General features: G+C 48.8%; 1 protein-coding gene across 28 annotated transcripts in view; it reads left to right on the forward strand.

The window, feature by feature from the left end:
- Positions 1-25470, forward strand: part of TCF7L2 (transcription factor 7 like 2) — a 202952-nt gene that overhangs the window by 175083 nt on the left and 2399 nt on the right. For 6 of the 28 annotated variants that reach the window (XM_047824753.1, XM_047824754.1, XM_047824762.1 and 3 more), the window contains 9 exons: positions 733-865; positions 3166-3268; positions 5256-5342; positions 11005-11145; positions 11729-11888; positions 12237-12344; positions 17977-18025; positions 18615-18665; positions 19993-20065. In XM_047824753.1, coding sequence (XP_047680709.1) covers positions 733-865; positions 3166-3268; positions 5256-5342; positions 11005-11145; positions 11729-11888; positions 12237-12344; positions 17977-18025; positions 18615-18665; positions 19993-20065 — 905 coding nt within the window. Of the gene's footprint in view, positions 1-732; positions 866-3165; positions 3269-5255; positions 5343-11004; positions 11146-11728; positions 11889-12236; positions 12345-17976; positions 18026-18614; positions 18666-19992; positions 20066-20713; positions 20787-25470 lie in introns of all 28 variants that reach the window. The other 22 variants (XM_047824756.1, XM_047824763.1, XM_047824767.1 and 19 more) reach the window with 12 other exon arrangements.

Below are 25470 nucleotides of genomic sequence, written 5' to 3' on the forward strand. Positions count from 1 at the left end.
GCGTTCCCCAATGACTTCCTAATGAAATTCCTAATGAATCAGGGCTGCTGTAATCTGCATAAAATATGCAGGTGCTCGCCTGCCAGTGTAGGGCTTTCTGGTAAAGTTCACACTCCCAACCAGACCAGGAGTGGGGCTTTTCATCCATGCTGTCTGTAAAGGATTGTAGCATGCCCGCTGGCTCCCAGGGGCAGGGGGAAGTTAGGAGCGGGGGGTGGTGGATAGGGAGGCCGAGTGGGTGGGAATTGGGCCCTGCCACGTTTCTTGTAATGGAAGGTTTTCCTAGCTGGTCCCCTGGGAAGCCTTGCCTGCCTCCTGAAGGTCCCTCCGGTGGGGTCCTGGGGTCAGAGATCCCCCCCCCCCCCCCCCCCCGCCACCACCACCTGCGGGAACCCAGTAGGCCTGGGAGATTAAACCCCCATTTCCGATTTACCTGCCGACTGGGAAGGTGCACACTTGGGGTCCGTGACGGGGTGGCTGTGGAGGAGGCATTTTAAAAGCCAGGCTCCGTAGGGAGGTCAAAACGGAAGCACGCCTGCCCAGAGAGCTGTCTTTACAAATATCTGTTATTTTTAATGCATGGATTGGGGCCAGGGCTGCGGGCGGAATTGAGTGCATCTTACAAAGTCCAGAAGGGAGGGTGGGGTCCAGGGAGCCCACGGGTCCTGTGTCCCCCAGTGTCGAGCCGCCAGGAACCAGCGTAACTTTGGCCTCCTGTTCTCCTCCCCACAGTCGAACAAAGTACCGGTTGTGCAACACCCTCACCATGTCCACCCTCTCACGCCGCTCATCACGTACAGCAACGAACACTTCACCCCGGGAAACCCACCTCCACACTTACCAGCCGACGTAGACCCCAAAACAGGTAGGCGGTGTGTGTGATGCCAAAAGGGTGTGCGGGGTCCGGGGCCGCCTGGCCTGCTGGGAAGGGACGGGGGAGTTCGGGATGGGCTGGGGCCGTGGCGGAGGGGCTCCTCATTTCCCCTCCTGGGGTGCGGAAAAGAAGCTCTTTGGGGAGACCAGAGCCTGGTGGGGGAGTAGCCTCTCCTATGTGGAGTGCTAACAATCTTTCTAGAGCCCAGAATGCCCCAGGAAGGGCTGGCTATGAATCATGCAGTGTTTTCCAGGAGTAGCTTGTAACGAACTCCGAGAGCCTCAAACAGACTTGGAGGCGGGAGTAGTTGTGGAGGCATCCCATGGCCTCCTTCTCAGCTTCTTGGGAGCACAGGAGCCCCAGCAGCATGGCTGCCCAAAGCCCTAGTTCCCTTGGCGGTCAAGGGACTCCAGTCACCTGACCGTGACTTATTGCTGCAGCCGGAGGAGACCACATCACTGGATCCCGCATTCTCTTTGCTGGCTTATTTGGGTTCTTCGTCCCCTGCGATATCCTGGGTATCATCGAGCCCATTATACAGATGTGAAAACTGGAGTCTGTGTTTTTCCTCATTGCAGCATGGAACAACCCGCACAGTCTCAGGCAGAAGGTGTCACGTCATCCGTCAGCCTTGGCGCTTTTCCCCTCCTTTCCATCCCACATACACATGGGCTGCTTTTTCCCCCAAAGAGGGAAACAGAGAGGACAGGGTCACTGGCCACCCTCCCCGTAACAAGATTTGAAACCAGCAGCCGGCCACAGCTCGTAGCGGGGCGGCCATGGGAGAACAGCTGAGGCCAGGACAGGCTGGGCGGTGCACTGGGTAGGGTTCTTCTAACCAGCTAGTTAATTAGAAGGATGAATTTTAAATGGCTGTTATCCCGTGTCATCTGGTCAGAGGGGATTGTTCGGTGTTGAGCTGAGGTGGATTGCCCATTCATGCTGCCTTTGCCGCCCCCGAACGAAGCCACGCGTTAGCTGGTGTTCGCCAGCCTCTGAGCCCCCTTTGTGCTCATGGGGGACCTCGCCTAGTACTTGGATGGCTGGAGGAGGCCGCCAGCCGGCCCCAGGCTCTGTGAGTGAATAGCAGCATCAACGTCTCATTTAAATAATGGTAGTACAGGGAATAGCTTTTAAATGGTTATCGTAAAACATATGATTAACGTCTGCAGACTGTTTACTTTTCCTCTGCGAACATTCTTTCAAGTGTGCAAATGGCTTGGTGTAGGGTCCAAGACCAGCTAATCTGTTTGGTTTTTGTAATAGAGAGAAAGCAATGTCTGCATGAAAATGTCACCCAGGGAGACTTAACTTACAGATTAAAAGCTTCCTGAATGAATTAAAAAAAAAAAAATGGAATAGTTTTCATCCACGGACATGCAGCTTACTACCTTCAATAGCATTGTTCGTTTTCTTCCCGCTTCTGCTGCATAGATCAAGTTCCTCTGTCGGAATTGATTCTAGCGCTCTAGCTTTCCCCCCGAATCGATGGCAGGATGTGCGCCTGTGGCGTACGTAAGCGTGCAGTGGGGCACGGGCCTCGGGATGTGCCCGGATGTGCCTCGAGAGCCTTGTTAGTGCTCACGATGCGGCAGCACCTGGTCAGGTAGGGCTGATTCTCCCAGGTGCCTCTGCCCTCGAGAGAATTAGGTTCTAGAGTCGAGCCTGCCAGGTCTCCAGCATCCGCTGGTCCTTTCAGTTCAGATTCTACCCTGGAGAAGAGGCCGTGGCTCGTGGTGAGTTTCTCCCAGAGCTCATCCTCTAAGCTGAGGTCGGAGACATTCTAGGGGAGTTAACTTTTTTGAAAGAAGACAAGAGTAACCTTTCCAAAGGCCGTAACTTAAAAGGTATGTTAGAAACCTAGGGGAGTAACTCTCGTGCAGGCAAGTCATCAGAGTTAAAAGGAGTGAAGGCACAAGTTGGGAGGGCAAAGAGAATTTATATGACTTGATCACCTACTATGTGCCAAGCCCGTCAGATTTGTTTTTTTAGTTTCAGTAATCAACACTGATCACATAAGGCAGAAATATGCAAGATGGCATTTTCTGAGTCTGCATTTACCCAGCGTACCCATCCATCTAGAATGAGATAAACCAAGTAGTTTTCAAGGTAGGGCGGGGAAAGATAATGAATGAAAGTTAGCCACAACTCTTAACGATCACAGTCCCGAAAAGACTCATGCTAGCGTTACAGAAGAGATGTGTCCGTCGTCCCTTCCCTGTTCCCATCCCCTGACAGTTTCTTTTTCCTTCTCTTCTCCTTCGTACCTAAAATGCTGCTTCTTCTCTCAGGAATCCCACGGCCTCCGCACCCTCCAGATATATCTCCGTATTACCCACTATCGCCCGGCACCGTAGGACAAATCCCCCATCCGCTAGGATGGTTAGTACCACAGTAAGGAGTTCCATTTTTTTAATTCCCTTTTTGTTTCTTACATGGGCATGCTTATTATTTATTCCGTGCGTGTGTATGTGTGTGCGTGTGTCTCAGAAGACGGGTTGGTGAGGGAGGGCCGCGGTGGGATATGTTGCAAAGATGCTCCTTGAGGTGCCCTGTGGGGAAGCAGGTGAGTCAGTAGCCATTCAGATGGGTTTTGTAGGAGAAAGGTCATTGATACTTAGCCTTCTGAACCCACAGTCCCCAAAGACTCTAGGCTTCTCTCTGTGAACAAAGGTGCCCTTAAGGTACTTGGGGAATTGCAAAAGGCTCTGAGGGCTTCTATCAAAGGAAGCTGATCATGGCACTTCTGCCGGTGGCAGCCCACAGTGGAGTCCTGTCATTCATTGGTTTGAGGCGGCACGAGAATGGGAACAGGCATAGCGTGATTTTGGAATCCAGGGGTGAGAGTGGGGGGTTATCCTCTCAGAAACCCCTAAACCCCAACACCATCCCGACCTTTACTCCCAAGGCTGGCAATAAGAGTGGAAAGGTCTGTCTGTTGAGAAGTTCCAGTATCCAGCTAGGGTCCCCCTGGGGTTCTCGGTTCACCTGATTATGAGGGGCTGGGGTGGGGGGGGGAGGGTCTGGAATCCCCACTCCAGCATGTGGGGCCTTCCTGAGTGTCAGCCGGGGTTCCTGGCGGCGTGCAGGTCTGCAAACTGCCTTTTACGATTGGTCTTCCTATCACCCAGTCTTGCTTTTATAGTACCATCCATTAACCTTCCTTAGACAACTTTTAAAAATGTGTGTTTCAAAACCAGAGTAGAAAGGCCTTTAATGCATAAGCATACTGGGCGCGCGCGCGCGCGCGTGTGTGCATGTGGTCTCTGTTTCGTGATTGTGTTTTTGTGTATGTGTTTCTCCATGTGTATCGGTGATCTCTACTCTAGAAAGCAAGGACAATTTGTTGTCTTAACCAGAATACCTCCTGGTAAAACTCTGAACTTTGGGTCTTGGGGAAGATGCCCTTTCAAAGTTCTGGTGCAGTTACCTCCCCCCCTCCTGCCCCCCGCCCCAGTCTACCCTTTTTTCTCTAGTTGAACAGACACTGCCCTGCTGTGTGAAAAGTAGCTTGTATGAGGTGGTAGCCATACAAAATACCAACCATGGCTGTACTTCCTGTTTCTTTCTTTCTCCTTCGTTTTGTTTGGCAGGGTAGACATGGACGTGAGTTTGTGTCCCGTTTCTTTCTCGGAAAATGGGGCCATTCCTCCAATAGTTCTCTGTCATCGGTTGCCCCGTTCCGCTGATGGGGAGATATTTGAAGGCTAGATAAAAAGGAATAGCCAACTCAGACAACCCTCTGTCAGAAAAAGTTGTGTGTCTTTCATGAGGATGCTATTTTGCATGTTGCTGTATTTTTTAATTATTGTAATGAGGTGTGATTGTCTATTGGTTACCCACAATTCTTCTTGGGGACTCTCCCCCCGGTAACTCTTGTCAACACTTGTTAATTTGACAAAAGGCTACAAATTAAGCTCTGTTAATTTAATGTTTTCTCACCGAGATCTAAATACCGAAAGAGGCCCAAAGCGCAACTGAAGTCCTTTGATTCACTGTACTTTATTTTGGTATAAATTTACATTCATTATTGTTTTCCTTTGGATGTGTAGCCCTCAATTAGTGTGATGGCTCCATTAAAGCAAGCGAGACTTCGCCTTTAATTATTACAACAAAACACCTAGTTTCAGCTTGGGGAGAGGGTCTCTATTGACATAAGCAGAGGTTATAAAATTTAATTAGCCATTCCTATCAGATTTATGGCATTCAAATTGTTCTGTGTTTCTTCCCTTTGATCCTTCCTGTACAATCCCCAAGATTTTTGTTCTGATCAAATGAGAATAAAGCTTACTGTGCAGAGAGAACTTTCCCTTTTTCTTCTTTTTCTTTCCCCCTCCCCCCCTTGTTTGCACTCTCTTACTTTGTGCCCCCCTCTTTATAGGCAAGGTCAGCCCGTGTACCCAATCACGACAGGAGGATTCCGTCACCCCTACCCCACAGCTCTGACTGTCAACGCCTCCATGTCTAGGTGAGTTCCAAGAACGGGCGCCTCCGACCAAGTCGACCATGGGTGACTTCTCGGAAAGTTCTCTGGCTAGCTACCAGGCCATCCGGGGGCGGCTCCTTCGTGTAGTTCCAGTGGTGTAAGACCCAAAGGGCACGTTAGGCTTTATTCCTAGGAAATACTGAGAAATTAATCTGGACTTGTAAGGTAGGTGATGTTGAAGTCTCGAGGTCGAATCTCGGACTCTGTCAATGGAGCGGTTTTTCCTTAAGAATTTAAGAAGGCCAGAAGACATAGATAGGACCTCACGGAACTTACGAAAGTGTCGTTCCTCTGTTGCCCCCATGCTGGGTAAGAAAGGGAAGGGTGAGGGTAATTTTATTATTGTGTAAAGGACAGTTTGAGGAAGGGTGTGCCCTTTTCAAAATCCAGACTCTTCACTGTCCACAAGCAGGGACACCCCTGCCCAAACACAGCCCTCTCTAAAGCAGCACTGTCGTGTAGAATTGTAAGGTGAGTCCCGTATGGAATTTTAAGATTTTAGTAGCCACAGTTTTTAAAAGGTTAAGGGGTGGGGGTGTGGGGGGGGATTAAAAAAACCCCAGGTGAAATTCTTTCTAATGATGTATTTTGTTCAGCCTAATATTGTCAAAACATTATCATTTGGACATGTTATCACTGTAAAGCAGCTACTAAAGAGATGTTACATTCTGGTTTGTACTTCGTTTTTGAAATCTGATACGGAGTTTGCACTGAACAGCACAACTCAATTTGGACCGGCCACGTTTCAAGTACTCAAAAGCCACGTGTGGCTGGTGCCTACCATATTGGCCTGTGTAGCTCTAAATTTTGGAAAGTTAAAAAAAAAAAACAAAAAAATCACGTGTGTGCAGAGCAAGAATTTGAAGAGAACCCATCAAATAACCAGCAAAGAATTCCTACACCCTGACAAAGGACAGAACGATGTTTACTCTCCTTAAGAAGGGACCATCTTCAACTTCTAATTCAAATATTGTGGCTTAACAACCTCCACCCCGACTTCCCATACTTGGTATGAGATGTTTTGCCACGTGGACTTGGATATAAATGGTGAATTCTTCTGTTAAAAAAAAGAAAAGTCGTGTGTGTGCGTGTGTGTGTGTGTGCATTCGTATCTTTTTAAGGCTATCCATATGTGTGTAACACACACACATATACCCACACATGTGTACCTAGATCTTTCGGATCCCCTGTTCTCCTTTTCCTCCCTCTAATTAATTCTGGCTAATTTTTCAGTGAGTGCTAGTTTATTTACAAACCGGTTGGCAGCAGTATGTTTAAGTAGTCACTAATTGCTCCTAATGATAGTTTTATTTTCTGTTCATCTGATTTTCAGTCAAGTTAATTAAATCGGTGGAGGTTTAGACTTTCCTGATGGGCTGCAACAAGTAATCCATTTTGATGATGGCCCATAATTAAATTAGCATGCATTACATGGCAAGGATGCTGCCCTAGCGTCTTCCCCCAGTCTCTGGAGTCAGCTTGGGAACCCAAGGCCAGAGGAAGGGACTGGGGAGACAGGACAAGACAGCTCCTTTTCCTGCTTACAAGACCGTGATTTCCGGTGGGGGCGGGGCGGGGGGGGAGAGTAAGGATCACTTTCGTTTAAGAAAAACAGGCCGTAGAGCCCACCTAACATTTGTCATCACACCACGGAGATCACGTAATTTTAAAGATCCCACTTCCCAAGTGTGATAAACGATCTCCGTTTCAAAATCCACCCCAGCATTGGTGAGGCGGGAAAATGCTTGTGTGTTCTCTTCTCCAGCGAGAGGAGGAAGGTTATATTCATTAAATAATGTCATCACAACCTTGCAAAAAGCATGGGAACGAATAGGGAGTCTCCCAGGAGGAGAACTGCTTCTGAGAGGCCCCTAATCCACAGCTCATCTTCCCGGCAAACCAGCATTTACACCGCACACCTGATTGTTTTTCATGTTTGTTTATTCGGTGCGTTCTAGAGGCTAAAAGCAGTGAAATAATCAGAGGATGGGGATTGGGGTTAAGCTTATCGATTGAATTATCATTAGGAGGTTAGTCGATGATTTAGAGGTGGGCAGGGGGGTGGAGGAAAGGAAGGGAACAGTGGGAGGAAAGGTTAGGGGCTCAAGGTGCAGGGGGGAGGCCGCCGATTCCCCAGGTAGGCCTTATGAAAGGTAGCTAGTTAAAAAGCGTATACAGCAAATTAAATACATTATTGTGGTAATGGGGCGACAGAAGTATAGGTCTATTATACTTATGGCAGTTATAGGAAATGTAGGCAGCTTGCCCTGTTCCAGAACACCCTTTGATATTCATTCTATTCAGCAGCGGGGCCAGGACTTCTCAGAATTAAGTGATGGGTCATTATACTTTAAACACCATGGAGAAGCCTAGATTGGCAATTAAACAGCTCTTGCTGACACTCACTTGTGCCACCCTGTGACCCCCTTTAGATTGAGATGTTGGAGCTCCGGGCCCTCAGCCCGCTAAATTGGTGCAAGGCTCTTCTCCTGACGAGAGCGGGCTCTGAAATCTGCCGGCTTCAAAGGGAGAGAGATCATGTATAAACCATAATGTGGGTGCACCGTGGCTCACAAAAAATAAGGCAGGAAGAGATGAAATGTTACAAGTGCAAGGGGGAAAATGAGAGAATAATGACAAACCTAATGCAACTCAAAGCAGGATTGTTGCACAGGAAAATGCATCCCACTGCTTGTGCATAAAATCAAGGCCGGCAGATGACATCCAGTTAACAGAAACGTGTCAACAGTGAAGTGAAGTGAGCGCGAGCAAGAGAGGAGCCCCTGAGACAGCCAGAAACAAAAATTAGTTGTCCTTAACAAGTTAAGGTTCATCATTATATTCTGGCTTGGAGCCATAAAAGCAGACGGGGGTATATAATGAGCTGCTTAGAATTTTTAGGGTGTTTATTGCATTTCATGAAATAGTTGTCTGCAGAAAGGAATTTCTTAAGCAAAGGTACGCATATAGATCCGCCCCCGCCCCCGCTACCCCACCGCCCCGTTTCTTTCTCCGCTATGCATTTTTCAGATGTATGAGTATGTGTGTAGGCATGTGAACTTGGAAGCATTCGTTCCTCATGGCCGCGTCGGAAATTTTGCCCCACCCCAGAATGTGCTCGAACTGTGGTATCTGCCTGTGGTGTTTGCTGTGGACACACATGCACACGCACACACGCGCGCGCACACACACACACACACACACACAGTATTTTCTCTCTCTCCCTTCTCTCACCCTTTCTATCTCTCTCCCCACCCTCCCCCTTCTCTCTCTCCCTCTCTCCCCACCTCCTCTGTTTCTCTCTCTCTCCCTCTCTCCCCACCTCCTCTTTTCTCTCTCTCTCTCATATGTCTGTACACATATTCTCATTCAGCAAGAAGAGAACATATGTATTTGAGGAATGTCAAGCCTTTAAAATTCACAGTAAAAGCTGCCACTCTACCCACCACTTCACCCAAGGGCTTCCAAGAACACATGTTCTTAACTTATGTTTCCTCAGAGGCCCTTGCGCAGTGGGAAGGAACAGGGTGTAACATAGGAGCCCAAGTGCCTCCCGAGGGTTTGCTTTTCATTTTTTCACAGAGAGGGAATGGAGATTGTTTGGCTTTTTTGTTTCTCTCCCTCTCTCTCTCTGTCTCTCTGTCTCTCTGTCTCTCTCAGAGTTTTTCTCCCCTCCCCCCCCCCTTTTTATACCCTAAAGGATCTACGTGGTTCTTATTAAAAAATCATGTCATTGTTACCAAACTCTGACACGGGCTTCCATTTGTAAAGGCAGTGGCAGGAGAGGGCCACATCAGGATGGAATTTCTGAGTCAAATGTCCTCTGTGATTCTGAGCCCCTTCAAAAATCTACATCATTCACTGGCATTTTCTCTATTGATCGACGAAGATTCAGTTAGTACTTTAATTTTTTTGTTTTACCCTTTTGCACACTAACATTTGCTGCATTATTTGGATTAAACAGAAACTGGGTTCATCTCCAGTCCACATATGAAAAGCCCCTTGTAAATCTAGGATCCTCTTGAAATCCCATCTTGATAAACCCTTGTTAGTACTCCCAGTTGCCACCGCACTTGGCTGCCTAGAGAGCAGGTATCCCTTCTCCGGATGGTGCGTGAACTGTTCTGGCTTGGATTTATTAAGAAAGCATCAACTGCTTGACCCGGGTTCTCCTTCACCTGAATAGCACCCGGCTTGCTCACGTGTATAATCTGCCTGGATTGGAGCCTGGAGGCAGCCATTTTGGTTTCGTTCAGGGTTCTACCCCTGTGCCCCTCACCCTACTATTCTCTGTGGTAGTATTCTTTTAAAAAGGGTGGTTCTTGTAACCCAAGCATATCAGAAAATGTGAAAGCTGTTTGATCCAGTTGTTAGTTCACAGATGGGCCAAGATGAACATTTTACAGTTAGCACGTGGGGCACCTGGGAGGCTCAGTCGGTTAAGCGTCCGACTTCGGCTCAGGTCACGATCTCGCGGTCCGTGAGTTCGAGCCCCGCGTCGGGCTCTGTGCTGACGGCTCAGAGCCTGGAGCCTGTTTCAGATTCTGTGTCTCCCTCTGTCTCTGACCCTCCCACGTTCATGCTCTGTCTCCCTCTGTCTCAAAAATAAATAAACATTGAAAAAAATTTTTTTTAATTAGCTCTTTATGTTCTGGCTAGTCTATACTGTAGGGAAATGCCAGTTCAGGGCCTAGTGGGGATTTCAAAGAACTTTCTTAAAAATGGACAGTTTTAGAGGAGAAAACAACCTTTATACATATATTTACAATTTTGATAGTCATTTGGAAGGCCTTTGAATGCATAGGCAGTCTATTACGTAAAAGTAATTTAGGAATCCTAGAATTTTAGTGCGGGAAAGGGTATACAAATCAGAATTCAAAGCTTCATTTGTATGTGTGTATAAAATACAGATTTTTCTTTCTTTTTTTTTTGTTTTTTTGTTTTGTTTTTTTTTTTGTTGTTTTGTTTTGCATCTTTCCCTAAGAGGATACAAGCTAATTATTTAAAATGTCTGTGACTTACGATGAGAACCAGATGGGAAATATTTGGATTTTCCCCGTCTCTCTGCCTCACTTTCTCTCACTCCTGTCAAAACGATGGAGGCACATCGGCAAAAGAAAAAGAAAAATTTTATTGCACTCCATCCACAGAATGAGGCCCTAATGAGGCCTGCGCAGCATTGTCAAAAATGTGTGTATACTTGGACCACGTTAATATTTTATTTAGCTGTCAATATTCAACAATAGATTTCACCTTTCATTCTAGAGCTGATTAGGACTTAGGAAATTGTCTTCTTAGATGCCACTAATAATGCCTCAAAAAGCAAGTACACGTGTGATTTCCAGCAGGTAGTCTAAGCCTCCTTTTCCGCCCAAGTACATCCGTTATATTTGTCTTTCGCTAAAGATGTTAAAAATCATAATGTCTCTTGTCAGTAGCAATAATGAAGGGGAAGATTGGCTTTAATGACATTATGAGAATCATTATGTTTAATTTATCGCTAATTAATGCTGACAGGTTTCATATGCCTTGGGTTGCTTTCATGTGAGTGTTACGTGCTGGGTTTTTTTTGTTTTTTTTTTTTTTTAATTATGTGTACACATCCCTCCCCATTCATTCATTTTGATTCTGACGATTTACACAGCTTCCTGTCTTCCAGGTTCCCTCCCCATATGGTCCCACCACATCACACTCTACACACGACCGGCATCCCCCACCCGGCCATAGTAACGCCAACCGTCAAACAGGAATCCTCCCAGAGTGACGTCGGCTCACTCCATAGCTCGTGAGTGTTGTTGATCTTTTGGCCGCTCTTTCTTTCCCCATCTTGTCTAGCCCATTTGTTGATGCGGTGGCCATTGGGTGGTAGTCCGGCCCATGGTTAGCCAATGGGGCGTGTGCCCCTGGGAAACACCCGACTTGGGTGGCCTCTGGACTCTGAGAGAGCGCAGCGCTCACGGTTGGCACCAGTGTGGGTGTACTTGCGTGCTTGGGCGGCCTGGGGTTCGCAACCACGTCCCCGTCTCTCACCCACCACGGAACGTTGAGAGGCCTGGCCTGAGAGCACGAGAAACCCCCGTCGGGAGCGAATCGGCCACGCTGTGCCTTCCCCTCTGCCTTGGGAAAATTGTGTGTCTGAGACACTTGAGGAAGTAATTACGAAATCTCTCTCTTCCCCCCACACCCTCGCTAGGATGTTTTCGTTCCGTTTTCCAGGGTGGAGAAGACTAAAAGTGGAAGCGTGCTTCTCGTTCAGGACTGCTGGGTTTGGGCGTTGAGCAGACAGGGAGACGGGTTCTCTGCTGTGGAGGAAGTTGAGCCTTGCGATCGTTTATTGGGTTGTGTCTGTCTATTCTGTCTATATCCAGAAAGCATCAGGACTCCAAAAAGGAAGAAGAAAAGAAGAAGCCCCACATAAAGAAACCTCTTAACGCGTTCATGTTGTATATGAAGGAAATGAGGGCCAAGGTCGTGGCCGAGTGCACGTTGAAAGAAAGTGCCGCCATCAACCAGATCCTGGGGCGAAGGGTAGGTAGTTCCCTCACTGGGCAGAGGGGGACGAATGGACTGGGGCCTGGTGGGTAGCATGACGCAGCGTCCCCGTCCCTTCAGTCACGTTCTGACTCCTTCCGTGGTCTTCATGGAGTCAGGACCAGAAACCCACATTGGAAGGATCTTCTGAACACCCACCGCCTTCATCCTCCCCCAGCCCCAGAGAGAGCACAAAGGAGAGAACGAGAGAGATGACCCATCAGGTTTCGTTTCAGCGCTCCCGTTAGTGCCAGGACCCTGCAGATCAGACCCGTTTCTCATCCCCGGCCGCGGTGTAGTTTGTGATGTTTTGCATGCCTCTCCCCGCCTCTGTGTCCCCTCCAGTGGCACGCGCTGTCCAGAGAAGAGCAAGCGAAATACTACGAGCTGGCCCGGAAGGAGCGACAGCTTCACATGCAGCTGTACCCCGGCTGGTCTGCGCGGGATAACTATGTAGGTGTTCGTTTTTCTCGGAACTAGAGTCTGTGGAGATGGGTCGAGTGTTCATCTGCCCAAAGGGAACGCTCCCTGCCAACTTGAATCAGGCCTCAGAGCCCTCCAGTCTGCCCACTCCTGGGACAGTAGCGTCTTGCCCAAGCGCCAGAGTGGGGGGCGGGGGAGGGGTTGTCTTGGCTCCCAGTATGGCTCCATCAGCGTGCCATAGTTCTTAAAGGAGGAGGGAGGAGACCAGGGTTCCGTTGTTCTAGCGTGGGACCCATGGGGCTGACTCGGGGCTGTCCACACCTTCTTGCCCAGGTCTTTGAAGAGACGTAGCCCTAGGATCTTCCTGACTGGGGCTTCTGTGCTTCTCAGCACCCCGGGGGCCTTACAGGGAAGACCAGGAGGTAGGGGTGGAGAGAGAGGGCTTGGTTCCCCACACGTCTTCCAACAGTCCCTTGGCCTTTAAGAGGGAAAAACAAAAGTTGTCCGATGGCCGTGGTGCAGTACAAGTTGAAAACCTAGTTTGTCCTGAGAGGAGCATGATGGGAGGATCCCTGAAAGCAGCCAAGGGTCGTCACCCTCTGGAGGGGTAGATGAAATACCTCAGGGCCTAGGAAAGGTAGGAAGGGGGGCTGTGCCGAGTGACGTGTCTTCCTGGGCTCAGTGCGGCCTGCAGGATTTGCCCAGTTTTCCCCTCTTGGGTTTTGGAAAACACTGTAGGATTGTTGTTTCTACTTATCACCAGGGTTGTCATACCTGTGATTCCTGTTCTCTCAGAAACTGGCTCTCCTCTGGAGACCTCTTGTCCCCTCTCCCTGTTATCTCTTGATCCGCAGTTTCCCCAGTAGCGTCCTGGGTGGGCTCTCCTCTCTCAGTGGAGGAGATGTCTCTTATTTCGCCCGAGACGTTAACTCCACGGCATCAGGTTTTATAACGTGGTCTTGAACCGTCCACTTTTTGGATGGGAAAGACAAGACTTGCCCAAATGCGAGCAGTGGTCCCTCCTCCGATTTCTTGTCAGTGGCGTGGAGCCACGGAGGATTCTTTCACCGGTCAGCACTCCCGACCTAGCTCTCCCACGGACGATGTCCATGGTGAAGACGCTCTCCGTATGTGGGTTGAGATCAGTTCAGTCGGTGTGGGTTGTGAAGGTAACTGCGCACACAGCATCTGGGGACTCGGAGTTAAATCGGACGCCTTTACTCTCAAAGCCTACCTGCCATCAGGAAGCCACAGACATCCACGGGACTACGTGGGCCCCGAGTGGCCGCTATTTTCTGCTTGCTTTAGCTGTTTCTCCTACCTTTTGACACGTGCTTGCTGCCTGCTCTTCGAAGGGGGTGTGGAGAACACTGAATGTTGGGCTTGACCCCCATGTCTTCATCACTGCCCCCCACCCACCTCCCTCTGAGCCCCCCTGCCCTTGGCTGACAGCCCAAGACCGCTCCCCCTGGGAGCTGAATCCGTGCCGATGCCTCTCCCTGGAATGTCGGCCGTGGTCAGGGTCCTTGTCATTCACAGATGGTCACACACAGGGTCTTAACTGCTTGGGACTCTTTACATTTGTCCTCAGCCTGTGTGCCGTGGGGAAGCCTTTCTTCTGGAGTGGAAAGGAAGAGGAGGAGAAGGTTCGTGCTCACCCACAGGCTTGCTGCTCACCCCCACCTGACTTCGAGGTGGAGATTTACAGCCGCAGCCTCCACATGAGCGGCCGTCTCATTCCAGGACCCCTGTTCTCCTGGTTTCTTTCGGGGCAGAAGCTCTTAAGATTTCACCTCCAGCTTCTGCCTGCTTCAGACCCAGTTCTTTGAGTGATCTAGGATGTTGGCACAGAGACAGATTCTGTTCTGCTGTCGATATCGCTTCCCCAGCAGAGATTTGGGGTCAGGGTAGGGCCTTCACGTACAGCTTTGCAGAACGCGCACTGCACAATCCTGCAGAGTGCCGTGTGCACTCTGGTCTACGTGCATGGTGCCCCCTGGAGTTGGGCAGAGGGACACCTCCACAGAGATACAAGGCCAACTTTGGGATAGCTCCCAAAGAATGCTGCTGTTGACCTCCCTGGGAGTCAGTGAGACAGGTGTTGCCCCGGGCTTTTCTTGAAGTGCTTTCTAGGTTTTAGAAGGTCCATCAGGCCCTGCCAGTGACTTCAGCTCAGCTCCGTATTCAGAAGAGGTTTAGTGTAATAAGGGAAGCCTCTGACAGGACTTGAGAGACCGTTTCATTTTTAAAATTTTGTTTGTTTATTTATTTATTTTGAGAGAGAGTGTGTGTGCAAGTTGGGGAGGGGCAGAGAGAGAGGGAGAGAGAGAGAATCTCTGTCAGCTGGGAGCTCAGAGCCCGATGTGGGGCTCAAACTCACAAACTGAGATCATGACCTGAGCTGGACACTCAACCGACTGAGCCACCCAGGCGCCCCAGATTTGAGAGAAAGTTTAAAGGTAGATGTAGATTTGGGGCTGAAAGAGCTTTCTTTCTTGAATGGGGTACTGTGAGACTCCTGTCAACAATGGCTCCTTACACATGGCTGTGAACACACACACACACACACACACACACACACACACACACCCTCCTCCCTCCCTCCTGTGCCCCAGGAAACAGTCTGGAACAGAGGTCAGAGTCAAAGGTTTTATGGATTGGACTGTGGTGGAACTTGTTAACCTGGGGAGTGAGTTGTCCTTAACTGACTTGACATAGAAGTTTCTATACGTTACTCTGGTCATTGTAAAGTCCAGAAAGTCCTGGAAAGTTTCCTGAGCCTCTTTCACGTTCCTGCTTGTCCAGTCAAGTGGTAACAGAAAGCTTTATATCACTCCTTAGCAAAAACAGGATTGAGGAAGACAGTCCCACGTGGGTCGTGGGACTGGGCACGTTCTGGGGCACAAGAGAAAACAGCGTGGTCCCGTAGTGCTCTCTGATGTGTAACCTAAACTGACAGCCTTCCATGGGGACTAGAGCCTCCGACCACCTTTCAGAATATATTGCAGGAGATTGGAAACGGGTGAGCGCTGTATTAACAGAGGTGACCGCGAAGCCCTTGGGTGTGTGGGTGCCAGCACCGCCCAGAGTTGCAACGCTTTCCTGTGCCTGCTGTTCACTCCCGGCTCCTAAATACGCTGGAACTCGCCCCTCCTGCCTGTTCCTAGATAGACAGGCGGCACTTTGCTGCTCCCCTGGGAGGGGCCCAGACACAAAGATGGGCTGTCGAGGCTCATGAGAAGGCCCCGTGAACTCCTCTTTTTTTTTAATTTTTTTTTAATATTTAAGCTGCTCATCAAGGAACATGAAATGTGTCACAGTGTTTCAAACTCCAGGCCAAGACAGACTTCCCGAATGGTACGTGCCCGGAGATCTGAGAGAACAGAGGGGCTTTCTCTGAGAGAGACACTGTGGCCCTGAGCCCGTGGATGAAGCAAAAACCACGGCGTCTGCCCCCTGAGGTTCTAGGGCTCACGGGTTGCCAGGTTTACCCCCTGTGACTCGTCTTTTCTCTTCCGGACTTGCCATCAACACCCCTTGAGCACTTTTGGGCAGAGGCAACATTTAGATGTTCTGAAACAGACAGAAGTGTGGGCCCGTCCTTTTACTGGTGACGTTTCAGACGTACCGGGCCTCTGACTCCAACAGATAGATCTGATTCCAGATCTACGGAATTCCTCCCTGTTCCCGTGCCACAGCCACAGCCACCAGCAGGCAGTAAAGGTCCCAGGCTGGAGACTGCGAATGATCCCATGTAACTGATCCCCTGTAATCAATGAAAACCCTTCCCCAGAGGGCACGGGATTAAATACGAAGGCAGCACAGCCCCGTAGGTAAGCGCTGTGGAACCCAGGCTGCCTGAAGTTCCCACCCTGGCACCGGCCTTGGCTAGTCGTGTGAGCTCAGGAAATTCACGTAACCCCTCTGTGCCTGAGCTTCCTTACCTATGAAATTGGAGGGGGGGGCGCCTGGGCGGCTCAGTCGGTTGAGCGTCCAACTTCAACTCCAGTCATGATCTCACGGTTCATGGGTTTGGGCCTCGCATCAGGCTCTGCACTGTTAGCACAGAGCCTGGAGCCTGCTTCGGATCCCCATTCTCTCTCTCTCCTCTCTCTCTCTCTCTCTCTCTCTCTCTCTCTCTCTCTCTCTCCCCCTCCCCCCCTCTCCCTCTCTCCTCTCTCTCTCTCTCTCTCTCTCTCTCTCTCCCCCTCCCCCCCTCTCCCTCTCTCCTCTCTCTCTCTCTCTTTCTCTCCCCCTCTCTCCTCTCTCTCTCTCTCTCTCTCTCTCCCCCTCCCCCCCTCTCCCTCTCTCCTCTCTCTCTCTCTCTCTCTCTCTCTCCCCCCCTCCCCCCCTCCCTCTCTCCTCTCTCTCTCTCTCTCCTCTCTCTCTCTCTCTCTCCCTCTCTCCCTCTCTCCTCTCTCTCTCTCTCTTTCTCTGCCCCTCTCCTGCTTGCGCTCTCTTTCTCTATCTCTCTCTCTCTCTTTCCCTCTCTCTCTCAAATAAGTGTTTTTCTGCCCCTCCCCTGCTTGCATTCTCTCTCTCAAAAATAAATAAGCATTAAAAAAAGAAGAAGAAGAATTGGGGCACTCGGATGGCTCAGTCAGTTAAGCGACGGACTTCGGCTCGGGTCGTGATCTCACAGTTTATGGGTTCGAGCCCCGTGTCAGGCTCTGTGTTGACAGCTCAGAGCCTGGAGCCTGCTTCAGATTCTGTGTCTCCCTCTCTCTCTGGCCCTCCCCAGCTCATGCTCATGATCATGCTCTCTCTCGCTCTCTCTGGAAGATAAATAAACGTTAAAAAATTTTTTTAAAGAATTAAAATTGGGGGGCACCTGGGTGGCGCAGTCGGTTAAGTGTCCGACTTCAGCCAGGTCACGATCTCGCGGTCCATGAGTTCGAGCCCCGCGTCGGGCTCTGGGCTGATGGCTCAGAGCCTGGAGCCTGTTTCCGATTCTGTGTCTCCCTCTCTCTCTGCCCCTCCCCCGTTCATGCTCTGTCTCTCTCTGTCCCAAAAATAAATAAACGTTGAAAAAAAAAATTAAAAAAAAAAAAAAAAAAGAATTAAAATTGGGATGGTGCTGTAGTACCTGTTGTATAGGATGGCATGAGGGAAAAATGAGTCAATATGCATAGCGCATTTAGAATCATGCCTGGCACATAGTATGTGCTCAGTAAATGTTAGCTGCTATTACCAGTAAAGTCCCAATGAAAGCTTTTTTTTTTTGATTGAGTATGAGGACCTCTTGGCTTTAATAAGGCTTTAATAATCTGCGTGGGGCAAGGGGGCTTTCTTAGCCCACATGGCCATCTCCACATTCATCTGTCCCTTGGGCCACTCCCAACCCTGTCCCTCCACACCTCCCTGAATCTTCCTTAATCCGTTCTTTTCTCCCCTGCTATGGAATCAGATGCTCTGGGTCAGGTTTGAGGATGCACATAGGTAGGTGGGGAAAGAGGTCTTTCCCTCACCCTCTGCTGACCCCTCCTCTTCCCCTTCCAGGGCGTGTGTGTCCCTCTAGGGGGTCAGAAGCATTCTGGGCGCTGTGGGTGTGGATGGAGACAGCGCTATGCTCCCCTCTTTCTGCCTGCCTTCCAGGGGAGCCCAGATGCCCTCTCCCGTCTGTTTCCTGAAATAATTGCTTGCATTTCATCTCTTCATCCAGGGGAAGAAGAAGAAGAGGAAAAGGGACAAGCAGCCAGGAGAGACCAATGGTAAGTTAGAAGGAGGAGGAAGGAGGAAGGAGCGGTACTTCCGAGGACCACTCTTTAACGTTAGGTTTCTCTCTGGGGGAGGCAGGAGAGACTCAAGGCCAGGAAGATGTGGGGGAACCCATCTTAGCCAGCCTTTTTTGTTTATGCATTTTAATTAATTGCTTCATGACTGCCCTTTTAAAGCTAGTAACATTCATTGTTGCATGAAAAGCACATTGTCATTCTAGTGGAATGTGTTTTAAAATAACTGGAGAGCCTGTAACAGGAGGGAGGTAGGCATGCCTATGCGGGACGTATGCAGTCTGCTTATTTTGTGTGTGTCTGTGTGTAGGGATGAGGAAGGGGCCGCGGGAGGAGGAAGGGGTGTGTGTGAGTGTTTGATATTAACTGGGCTGTTCCTGAATGTTCTGATGCATGCCTTTACAGTGGTAAATTGCACCCGATTTAAATTAAGGAGGTTTGTCATTCTCTAGAAGAAATTAGAAATACTGCATAGGCAATCTCGGAAGGTCCCCTTGGAGAAGGCCAGGCTTTTACAAACAACAACAACAATTTTGAAGGCTTTGTATAATTTGTTCTTTTTTTTCAGAACACAGCGAATGTTTCCTAAATCCTTGCCTTTCACTTCCTCCGATTACAGGTGCTAATGTCATTTTGAGTCATTAAAATAGTCGATAAACTGTTTTTTAATTTTTCTTGCCATTATAGTTTTATTAACATTAAACACGTATGACATTTGAACATCCTTTAAAATGACCATCTACACGGTTTCGTATGTTTCGGTAGATTTTTTTTTTTTTTTTCAGTTGCTTTTGTTGTTTTTTTTTTTTTTTTTGGTTTTTTTTTTTTTGAATTTAATTTAACTTTTGCTTTGTTTATTTATTTATTTTCCCCATAACAGTTGTTTAAGCAGTGATGACAGTGACTTAGTGTTGAACTAACTGTGCAAATTGAATATGCAGTATTTCTTTAAAAGAGACTGGTTAAAACAAAAACGAAAACGAAAACCAACCAAAATGGAAGGAATTCAGTAATAAACCTCCTTAATCTAATGGCATTTTCCGTTGCTCCCACTAAGTTTTCTCACGCAAGCATGCATTCGCAGTATGATTATTTTCTCCTTCGCTTTTTTTTTATTTTAGTTTTTTTCTTCCTTTTGCTTTTCTGCTCTTAATTTGCAAACCCACTAGCATTTTACTGACTGTACCTGCTTAAAAGCTGCTATGAGCTTCTGACTAACCCCGAACAGCTCATTCACACTGCCTGTTCACCATCATTTGTTCTTCTGTTAATAGTAATGAAAATCGGTTAAAAAAAAAAAAAAAAAAAAAAAAAAAAAAAAACCATTTCAAAAGCTGCAATATCCCAGTACCACAACCCTTTTCTTTCTTTATTTCTTTCTGTTTTGTTTCGTTTTGTTCTGTTTTTATTTGTAGTTGTTTTTTTTTTCTTTTAAACTGTTGTACTCTGAGAAGAGAAAAGCATGTTACAAACTTAATTCCCTCCTTCGCTTTATTTTCTTCTTTAAGAAAAACAAATTGAGAGAGAGCTAGAACCAAAAGAAAAAGAAAAAAAGAGAAAAAAAAAAGGAAAGCAGAACCAAAAGAGGAAAACTATTATTTAAAATTTAGTTTTTCAGTATCTAACTTCCCTTTATCCGTTCAAAACGAATCGGAGAGACAGTCCTTAAAGAAGGGATACTGCAGCTTTATTTGCAACAGCTAATGTCACCAGTTGAATAAGAATGTGATTTTTACCTTTTTTTTTTTTTCTAATTAAAGAAAGTTAAAAATCGAAAGTCGATATTTTGTAATTAGTAACCAGGTCATTGATTTATTCCCTTTTTTATTTTTATTTTTTTCTTATTTGTATCTTTCTCTCCCCCCCCCCCTCTTTCCCCCTCTCTCTCTCCCTCTCTCTCTCCCACGTCCTCCTCCTCTGCTCGCTTCTCTCTTGAACTCATTCAGACCTGAGCGCTCCTAAGAAATGCCGAGCGCGCTTTGGCCTTGATCAACAGAATAACTGGTGCGGCCCTTGCAGGTGTGTATAGATTTCCCAGATTCGCTGTGCTGGTTTGCAGCTGGTCTATTCGGTCCTTTTCTCCCCCCTTCTCTGGCCTGTTGCTTTGTAGCTCTGTGTGTTGGTCTTAGGAGACACGAGGGTGCGGGACACTGCTCTGTGAGGGATGTGCTTTTTCTCCCCGCTGCTGCTAGCCAAAATGCCACTGTAAAACAGCATCATTTGTGCCTCCTCGGGTCAGCGACAGCCAGCCCCAGCGCGCCCCCTCCCAGGGACTGTTGCCTGCCAGCCCCCTTCCTCATGACAGTCCAGGATGGGGCTCAGTGACATCCATCGTAATCCTGGCCTAGGTAGAAGCCAACAACGTCACCTTTTCCCCTCCTTCTCTCTCTCTTTTTATTTATTTCTCCTCGTTGTTTTTTGGTTTCTGGTTGTTGTTTTCTTTTTTTTTTTTTTTTTCCCGTGTGTGTGTTTTATCGTTTTGTTTTATTTATTTTTTTTTTTCCTTTTGACTCATGGAAGTCTTTTTCTTTCATGTCCTTGGTGAGGAAAGAATCAAATAGAACCGAGGTGCTAGAGAAGACGAGTCAGCTGTAGCTGAGATGACCCATCCAACCGAGCATGACCCACCATTGTGTTGTATTTTTTGTGTTTACCTTATGCTAACAGATGCAAATACTCCAAAGAAGTGTCGGGCACTGTTCGGGCTTGACCGACAGACTTTATGGTGCAAACCATGCAGGTATATTTACCACTGTGAGGCCTTTGGGAAAATCAAAGCATTCTGTCCTTCTGATACCTTAGTGTGTCGATATATTTTGACCTCATTCCCATCTACTTCCCCCCCCCCCCCCTCCCCCGGCATCAATGACTAATGATCCTCATCCTTCAAAATTTCCTTGCTAATTTTATGCCGTGTCCTCTCCCCACTTCCTCCTTCTCTTTCCCCACCACCTTGCTCTTGCAAATACCATATCCGGATCCCTGGTAGGACTGAGACCACAACCTTAACAGACCAGGACGGGCACTTACCCTTTTGCTTTGAAAGCCAGCATCCTGGAACCGGCCCGGTCCGTGGCATGTGTGCCGAGCGTAGAGAGCCACCATTTCCAGAGGTTTGAATGAGCTCACACCTGGCAGCAGTAGCATCCCCGTGCACTTGGGAGTCGAGACCCTTGGACAAGGGCTCCGGGGCAGGCGTTTTTGGTTGTGTTTTGTTTCGTTTTTCTTTTACGTTTCAAAACCACATGTCTCTGTACAGAGGAGTCTGGTTAGCTTGACATTGTTTTACAGTGCTGAAAAGAAGCGTGGCATTGAACGGCGTGCACCAGCTGAAGGGCTGCAGGCGACGAGTCATGCAGTCCCATACTGTAGCGTTGCTAGCCTGCAGAATTAAAATATATATTGTATATACGGAGAGAGAGAGAGAGAGAGAAAGAGAGAGAGAGAGAATATATTGCTTCCAAAATGAATTAGAAGAGTGCAAATTAAACACCGTGTTGCACCTGCAGGTTTCCACCCAAGCTGTAATTTCAGGGAAGGTGTAGGTACTTCCTTCTTGGTGGAGGGATACCAACTCGTTCCTGTCTCATTTCCTTTCCTTTACTGACCACCTTTGGTTAAATTTGTTGTTTCTTTGTTCTGATACAAGCAGTCTTTGAATTTGGAATATTATGATGGTAGGTATCTCAACTCCCCGAACACGCTTCCCTGTTTGTAGTGCCTCCTTGTCACGTGTCCCTCTCCTCCATGCCTCTGCCATGTGTTCCGTGTTTAGACATTAGATCAGATGTCCATCCCATTAACGTGCATGCCCACAAGTCTCCCGTGTCTCTTCCCCTCCCCCGATGCCTTACGAGGGACCGGCGAAGTGCCTGGAGTCGGCCAAACGTGTAGGGGAGAGAGGGCCCCGAGCATCTTTATTGAGACAGAACTCCACAGACAGCCCTGTGCCCCCTGAGCGAGGATTCCAGGCCTTGAGAGAGATTCTGCAGTCACCCGTTCTGTGACATGGCAGTGTTCACAGAGGTGACAGATACCAGTCCCACGCAGTCCTGGGGTCTTCTGTGGGCAACAGAAAAGAGATTCGTGATGAAGTAGATGAAGAGAGTTAGGTATTTAAATTAGGCCTACCCAGGGAAGACAGGGCCTCTGCTTACCCTATCTAGGCAGCGAATCTGTGGCAGAATTTTATTTGTGCCGAGTAGGAAGATAATTAGCTGCGGAATCCTGTTCTGAGACGCCCTGTCATGGTGAAGGATTAGCTAATCGCGGGGCTCACTCCTGAGAGGGTTTCTCACGATCTGTAGAAACGTATGGTGAGGCCATCGTGCCCACCTCGCAATATGGTGTGTCGCCTAATTTGGGGGTGGAGGGGGGCGAGTGGCGGTTTATGAAGACGAAGAAGCCCTTTTTGGTTTCAAAAGCACTTGCTTCAAGTTAGAGGTGACATCCCCCCGCCCCCAAAAGTTACCATTACTAGCATTGGCCCGGACGGACATCCCCTCCTCAGACACAGCCTGCACCTTGTTTAAAGCCAGGGTGTGGTTATCTTCCTCAGAGGCCAGAAGTTTCGTTGACCTTTTTACAGAAAACAGGCAAAACCCAAAATCTTTGTAGCTGCCCCATAAACACGATTTTCAAAAGCGCAGCTCTGAGGGGCCGGCTGTCGGTACGCAGGCCGCCGTCCCTCCTCATTCCTCGGGGTTCTTTCCCCCCTTGGCACACCGTTAGAACTTTCCTGCTGGCCACTTTACTTCTGGTGGGGATGTTTTCCCTAAAAGCGTTAGCAGATGCGTTTTAGCTGGTTGAAAGGGCGTAATTCCAAAACAGGATAAGGAAGAACCCTTAGCTTCCTTTCCGAGTAATTCCATGAGAAGCTAGAAGTGGAATTTTAAAAGGCCACCCCCTCGACTGGAGACGGAGCCCGTGTGGGGGAGGGCAGGCGGATGGGTTTTGCCCCCTGTTCCCCTCAACTTTTCCTCTTTGCCAGGATCTGGCCCGATGCTCGATCAGTAGGACAAAATGTGCTTTCAAGAAAGAAAAGCAAGCAGTTTACAAAATGAGGCGTTTTCTGGCCCGTCAGAAACGTGTGTGTGTTCCAACTGCCTTTTGCTCGGCCACCTGTTAGAAGGAGTGTCTCGCTGTCCTTCATGGTCTTCATGTCCCATGTTCAAAATGCTTCCACTCATCCCCTCGATGTAAACCTCCGTGTCAGAAGGAGGGCGGGAGGGTGAGGGGAGCGCCAGAACCGCTCCCAGCCAATCAGGGCTCTGCTCGCTACACAGGGTTTCTAATTTTATTTGACATTTGAGGACATTTTAACAAGATTCTGTTTTGAGCCCACCAAGTTGCTTTCCCATCTTTTTACTCTGCCCTAATATAGCATGGAATGCTGCTTGACGTCACTCCCTTGTTTCCTGTTTCTCCTTTTCTCTTCCCCCTCCTCCCTCCCCTTTGTCCTTGTTCTCTCTCACTTTTGCTTATGACCCGCCCCCCATCCCCACCCCGCCGTCCTCCCATTTTTTAAAATGCATGGACATCTTAGTTTTTTAAGCATGTTTTGATCTGCAGGCTAAGGTGGTTTAAAAACTCTGAGAGGCTTAATTATTTATCTCGGGTTCTGGGATGGGAGCAGAACCCACAGTCTGTTTCCGTCTATCCCAGAGGAGAAAAGGAACCTTTCCAAACTGAAGGTGAGGGGGGCTGCCCTCGCACCCCTAGAGTTCCTTCCCACCCAGTGGGGGATCAGGTAGGCCCTGAGGCCTCCACCCAGTGGGCCTCGGCACCCTCCGGGAGGCAGGGAAGGCCAAGCATGCTCCCTTCCACCCTCCCTTCCTCCCCACCCTCCCGCCATCTTGCTGAGTCCACACCCCACGCACTGAGGGGCATGAGCAGACACCTCTGGGGGCACAGACCCGAGGAGGAACTCATTACACCCCCTTCCTTTCAAAGGCCAGTGACATCTGACAGCGGCTGCCTTCAACCAGGCAGCGTCTTCCCGCTTTCCTGGGATGGGAAGCCGGCCGGCGCTCACACACACTTGTCGTTAGAGTGTTATCAGCCACTGTTTTAACTGTGTTCAAGGGCTCCTTAGGTCAGCACATTCCCTGTATCTGCGTTATTTTTATAGCATGAGTGGGACTGATGCCCGGGATCACGTTTCCTACCAAATATCATCCCATCGGACTGGGATTAATACTAGGAAAAGCTTTGAGGTCACATGCTCAATTTCTTGAATCGATTTCCCCAACCTTTTGATGATAAGCAAGAGAGGCTCTGACATTCTCATTCCTGTTTCTTATGTAAACGAGAAGCGTAGAGGGGAGATTCTGGTTTTGGTGCAGGGCAAAACTAGGCTTTCCGGCTTAACCGCTAATCCCGATGACCCCCAAACCCCAGACGTTCCATGCTGTGGTTCCCTGGTACTTCTTCTTCGTCGTCACTTCCTTACGACACGCTGCGCCCTCCGTCCACTGGCCTCGGCATATTGACAAGGGCAGGATGCCCCTCCGTCCCATCCTCACTGTCTCTCCTTCCAGCCTTCTCACTCTGGGTTGGGGGAGGGGAAGACCCCAAATCTTTAAAAAACAAACCAAAAAAAAAAAACCAAACAAACCCAAAAATCAACTTTGAATCATAATTTAATCCACAACCTGCAGGCCATACAACCAGTTATTCTTGTTCCTTTGGATCATTTTCTGTTTTTCTTATTCTTCCCCCTCCCCCACCTTTGTTTATCCTCTTCTACCTGTTTTTGGTGGTTTTGTTTTTGTTTTTATTTTTTTGTTTTTGTTTTTTGATTTATTTTGTTTTATTTTTGTTCCCCCCCTCCCCCTCCTCTCACCTGATTCTGACCTCTCTTGATTTGGTGTGGTTCTTAACAGACAAGCCCAAAAGCTCTCTGGGCACCGGCAGCCTGGCGGTGGTGGCCGTGGTGGTGGCGGTGGTGGTGGTGGTGGCGGTGGTGGCGGCAGTGGTGTAAAAACGTCTAAGCCTCTTGCCTAGCACTGCCTTCAGCTCTGTGGGCTCAACAGTCAGAGTTTCATATTGATAGGAGGCGCCTGGGGAAGGAGCTCTCTTTCTCTTTTGCACACACACACGCACACGCACACACTCAGAGCACCGGGGGTAGGGTGGTGGTGGTGGGAACGGAGGGGGAGATGCGATGGGCCGGCCAGGGGACGTCCAAGCCGAAAGAGAAAGCACACACTTGTCAGGGGAATCGCAGCGCGGATGCAGCCGCTTTTCTGGCACACGGGCGCTGCATCATCAATCCAGTCTAGCCTGCTCAGTGGTATCTGGGCCCGGGTCGGGTCGGGTCGGGTCGCGGTGGCGGGGGGGCGTTAGTGGGGGGCGAGGGGAGCAGGTAGGTAGCGGGGGGGGGGGGGGGGGCGCTCCACCAGTAAAATGCTGTTTGCCAGAGC

The sequence above is a fragment of the Prionailurus viverrinus genome, chromosome D2, assembly GCF_022837055.1.
Source record: "Prionailurus viverrinus isolate Anna chromosome D2, UM_Priviv_1.0, whole genome shotgun sequence".
NCBI lineage: Eukaryota > Metazoa > Chordata > Mammalia > Carnivora > Felidae > Prionailurus > Prionailurus viverrinus.